Source organism: Oryzias melastigma, linkage group LG9 (assembly GCF_002922805.2).
Source record: "Oryzias melastigma strain HK-1 linkage group LG9, ASM292280v2, whole genome shotgun sequence".
In the NCBI taxonomy this organism is placed as follows: Eukaryota; Metazoa; Chordata; class Actinopteri; order Beloniformes; family Adrianichthyidae; genus Oryzias; species Oryzias melastigma.
The window spans coordinates 16,676,045-16,680,944 of record NC_050520.1 but is presented as its reverse complement, the minus strand read 5'-3'; the positions used below and the strand labels follow the sequence as shown (position 1 = coordinate 16,680,944).

Genomic DNA, 4,900 nt, shown 5'->3' with positions numbered 1-4,900 from the left:
ATAGATATATATATTTATACATATTCACTCACACACATATATATATATATGATGTGTATATGTCTATAGTGTAAAGACACACATTTAGCCATAAAATAGATGTTTCTGCATAATAGTTGAAAGAAATCATAAAGCCAGATTCTGTAACATAAATTTAACTTTTGGCGAAAATGGACGCCACTGTCATGTGTGGTGTTAACATGCACTGTCATGTGGACAAATCCCCTAAAAAATAAAGTATAATGTTATATGGTTTTATTTAAAAAGTACAACCGAGGTTTTAATTTTGAAGTTTGTTTCCCGTTTCACCGGGAAATTGATGCTTGACAGGACTGAAAGGAGCACTCCCGCGTAAAGCTTGGCTTGCGTTGCAGAGGGACGGAGGTCAGACCTCAGATGCAAATAAGACAATTTAAACCAGGGGTTCTCAAAGTTTTTGGAATGGAGAACCCGACAATAGATTGGGGACCAATTTTGGTGAAAAACAAATGGACAAACAGAAAAATGTTGCTTTTAACAACTTTAATGACCAAGTGTCATTTGTACAGTTAACAGAGCAAGGTTTGAAGCAAGGTTTTAACTGAGCTCCAGAAGCCACGCCCCCTCAGAGGAGATTTTGGAAACAAAGGCTTCAGATCAACATGGAAAAAGGCTTTTTAATACATTTATGTTGTGGGATTTTGGTTAAAAACTTCATAATCATCATTAAAACATTGCTGGAAATAGTTTTGTTTTGTTTTTTTATAAAAAAAATTGTCATACTTTAAGGTTTAAGTTGATTTATTCTGGAATAATATTCAAATTTTTTTGTATTCAAAATTATGTTAAAAAGTTATGGTTTTAAAGTTTGAAAAATGGGAATTCTGCTAGCTTTTTGGGATTTACTAACATCTTTTAGGTTTTTTGGAGTTTTGGAGAGCTACACGCTAGGTGTTTTGGCTAATTTAGGTTTTTGTTGTTGTTGTTTTTGCGGCTGTTTAGGAGTTTAGCTAATATTTCAGGTACGTCCTAGCTTTTTTGGCTAATTTAGGGCTTTTTTCTTAGTTTTGTAGGCTGTTTTTGGAGTTAGGCTAATATTAACTTGCCAATTGTTTTGGCTTATTTAGGTTTTTTTTTCAGTTTTTTAGGATATTTTGAAGTTTAGCTATTTTTTCAACTACATGCTAGCCGTTTTGGCTAACCTACGTTTTTTTGTTCGTTTGTTTTTTAGGCTAATTTGGCATTTAGCTAAAATTTTAGCTGGCTATTAGCTTTAGCATTTTCGGCAGCCAAACTCAGCATTCACACTACTAGCATGTATTGCTATATAGCTAGTTCATAATTATGTTCAAAAGTTACAGTTTTAAAGTTTTAAAACATTTGTTTTAGAGTGTTTAATAAATGTTTATCCTGTTCAGCCTCTTGTGGGATTGAGTTCAACACCCCTGGTATACAGCATTTTTTTAAAATAATTCTTTATTCTGAAGTTATTTTTATACTCTCAATTAAACCAAATCCTTTCAGTTGTCTTTAATTTTCATTATGCTTTTAATAATTGAGAAAATTACACATAAGCCTGCAGGAAATTCAATCCATTTTTTTTCTGACATCACTTCAAAACTACAGCGATAATTTTCTCACTAATTTATCTTCTTCAGACTTCTGAACTTTTTCAATTACAGCTTTAATCGTTTGGGATCCTGACTTAAAAAAAAAAGTGGTGGTTGTTATCCAAATGAAACCCTCTGCTTGGTTTCCACGTCAGAAGAGACTTCTCCACGTTTGGAAACAAATTAGCGGAGGTTATTCCAGGCTATCGGGGAGAGAAAATGAATGCTGCAAAGGAAATGTTCTGATTTTAGGACAGTTCAAGGACTGAAAAAGTGAACTGGAGAGGCTTGTGATGATACAAACATTTATTTAATTGAGAATTTAAAAAAGGAACAGTGCGCAAATATGCAGCAGCAGCATGAAAAGCATCTGTGCTGAAGAGAAATCCGCCTCCAGATGATTCTAATACGCACTTCTACTGATAAAAGACCGGGTTAAGACAGTCACAGCTCTCCTATATCAACAGAAATCACATTCCGGCCCTTCAGTGACGCAAACTGAGCTAAACTTTTGTTGTCGGCAAGAATAGAAATACCGCCAGCCTTGATAGAAGTCTGCTTTGGGCGTTCACTGCTGTGATTTTGCCTTGAAAAGTCGACATCTGGGCTGATTTTTGGTCAGAATACGAGGTGGGGGGAGGTCAGACAACTTAGGTTTGCATTCACACTGCGCTTCCAGGAGAGGATCTGTGTGCCAATCATCCTCTATCATTTTTTTATAAGCCACTCAAGCCTCAGTTGCACTTGTAAGGGGAGTTGTCCTACGAGTTTCTGTGTTGGTCCTTATGGGGTCATAGAGAGGAGCAGTTACCTCACCGCCATCGTACAATGTCCTCACGCCGCTCTGGTCCACTAAATTTGGGGGAGTAAAAATGGAAAGTCGTATAAGTGTTAGCTATGACCCGTCACCCATAAAAAATGTTTCATAGCTTTACAGACACAGTAAAACGACCGTGTCACTCTGTCATTGTCCATCCTAATCTTTATTGACACAATGTTTCAAGACAGAACTTCTTCGACTCATAAAATAGACATTAAACAACAGAGTTGCGCCCTCTGGTGGTCAAATCAATTCAAACAATAATCCAGATTCCAAATGTCACAGAAACAAAATACATGAAATCATCAAAACAAAATAGAATTCTAATACAACTCTCAGAAAATGGAACTTTACACTTTTTTTTAATTCTATTTAAAAAAATGAACAAATGCTATTTTTTCTTTTTGCAAAAATGACTTATATTATACTAGAACCTGGTGGTTCTATGGTGTCCATTTTCATAAATGTGAGGTTTTACTTTTCATATTTTAAGCAGTTTAATTCTGTGTTTTATATCATGTAAGTAAAGGGCTTGGACTGAATACAATGTCAATCTTTATTTTGAACTTTGCATACAGTAGTTTGTCGTTTATATATGATTTTTGATTTTATCAAATTGAAATAATTATATAAATAATAAAAATAAAGTGACAGCACAGCTTTTTGCACCTATTCCTGCTTTGTTAACCCTCCAAACACATTTATATTCAAAAGATTTAAGTTAGAAAGGATTTTGTTTTTGCTATGGAGCAGACAGAATAAAGATGATTATTCATTATTTTTAGATAGTAAAAGTTGTCTACTAAGCTGTAACGTACTTGAATCATTTTTTGTTGTTAAATATAAGACTTATTTGAAAATGCCTTTTTGACAAAAGGCCATCCAGCAGACGCACTTATGAATTTCATCATAAATGACTTTCATATTCTGACATTTTTTTTTACTTTGAGACGATTTTTAACACAAATCTAAAGAGGTCTGTCAAGGAAAAAGTCAATATACTGAGCTGCATCTGAACACTTGTGACCTCTGACCTTAGAACTTTCATTGAATCATTTTGTCAGCTGAATGTTTTTTCTGACAAAAGTAATCACATATTTTAACTACTAACTCTTCCTGTTTCAGTAGAAATGGACCTCCCACAGGCGTCAGGCTGCCCCGTTTGATGAAATTTGTCAAATGTAGAACGTTTGTGTCTCTGTGTTTGCAGGAGCTGTTTACAGCAGAGTGCAAGTTTAAAGAGTCGGTGTTTGAGAACTACTACGTCATCTACAGCTCCATGCTGTACAGGCAGAAGGAATCGGGCCGGGCCTGGTTCCTGGGCCTGAATAAGGAGGGCCAGGCTATGAAAGGCAACAGGGTCAAAAAGACCAAACCAGCTGCACACTTCCTGCCTAAACCCATAGAAGGTAACGTTCCACACGGGTTTATTAGTCGTTTTCATGGCCTTGACGTGATTTTCTCACATTCGTTTTAACGTTTCAGTTGCCATGTACCGAGAGCCGTCGTTGCACGATGTAGGGGAGGCGGTGCCTAAGCTCGCAGGGGTCCCGCCTTCCAAAAGCACAACCTGCGAGCCGGTGGTCATGAACGGAGGGAAGCCGGTCAGCAAGCCCGACAAGGGGGGGACATAGCCCCGCCCACCCCGGCTGCGCTGAAGCCACAACTACAGCCTTGCCCCACTGCTGCGCGCTCACTAGACAAAAACTGCAACAACAGGTAAAACAAACAGCGGCACGCTCTGATTGGACAGCGGTGGGGCCGCTTGTCCCGCCCCTTACTGTGCTGGTTGGGCTCTGGGGGCAAGAGGACGGAAAATCCGGTTGCCGGACTGACGTCTGGGAACTGAAGAGGTGGAAAGACGTCCCGACGGAGGAGAAACTTGCCATCCTCACTCACTTTATGTTTGTTTTTTCTGACAATCCATAGAAATGAGGCCTTTTTTTTAACCCCGATAGGACTGTTTGATCTTTTTGTGTCGGCTCACTATCTGGAGCCGGCAACAGAAAATATTCAAGAAAAAAAAAGCCTCAGCAGATGTTCAGTTCTGCTGATTCCAAGCATGCACAGTCATTAATCAATTAGGACTCAGAGTGTTCTACATCCCAAAACACCTGAGAGAGGCGAACCAGGAAACGTCCACACCGAGGGTCGCGCTCATTTCTCCAAACCTGTAGCAACACAGAAGGATCCGCTGGTGTCCGATCAGCGCGGTAGCAGTCAAGGGTTTACAGAGTAGCAGATATTATAGAATTAATAAAAAAAAAAAGAAAGACGGCGATCCCTGTCGTTTACGACCCTTTTTCTAGATGCCTTCCCAAGTACTTGAATGTGTAACAGGGTACGTGATGCGGAAGCCACTGTGTGTACAACCCAATCATTTATGACCACTTAATAAAGATTATATGATAAAATCTATACAGTAAAAACATTTAGGTTTTTGTAGTTTGACTGGAAACTACTTTTAAATGCAATAAAAAAGTTATAAATA

At 38.1% G+C, this 4,900-nt stretch overlaps 1 protein-coding gene across 3 annotated transcripts in view; it reads left to right on the top strand.

Moving 5' to 3' along the window:
• LOC112159946 (fibroblast growth factor 14) overlaps positions 1 to 4,678 on the top strand; it is a gene marked incomplete in the record, with an annotated part of 84,924 nt that extends 80,246 nt beyond the window's left edge. For all 3 annotated transcript variants that reach the window (XM_024294209.2, XM_024294208.2, XM_024294210.2), the window contains 2 exon segments: positions 3,620 to 3,818; positions 3,895 to 4,678. In XM_024294209.2, coding sequence (XP_024149977.1) covers positions 3,620 to 3,818; positions 3,895 to 4,043 — 348 coding nt within the window.
• Between the last annotated feature and the right edge of the window lie 222 nt (positions 4,679 to 4,900).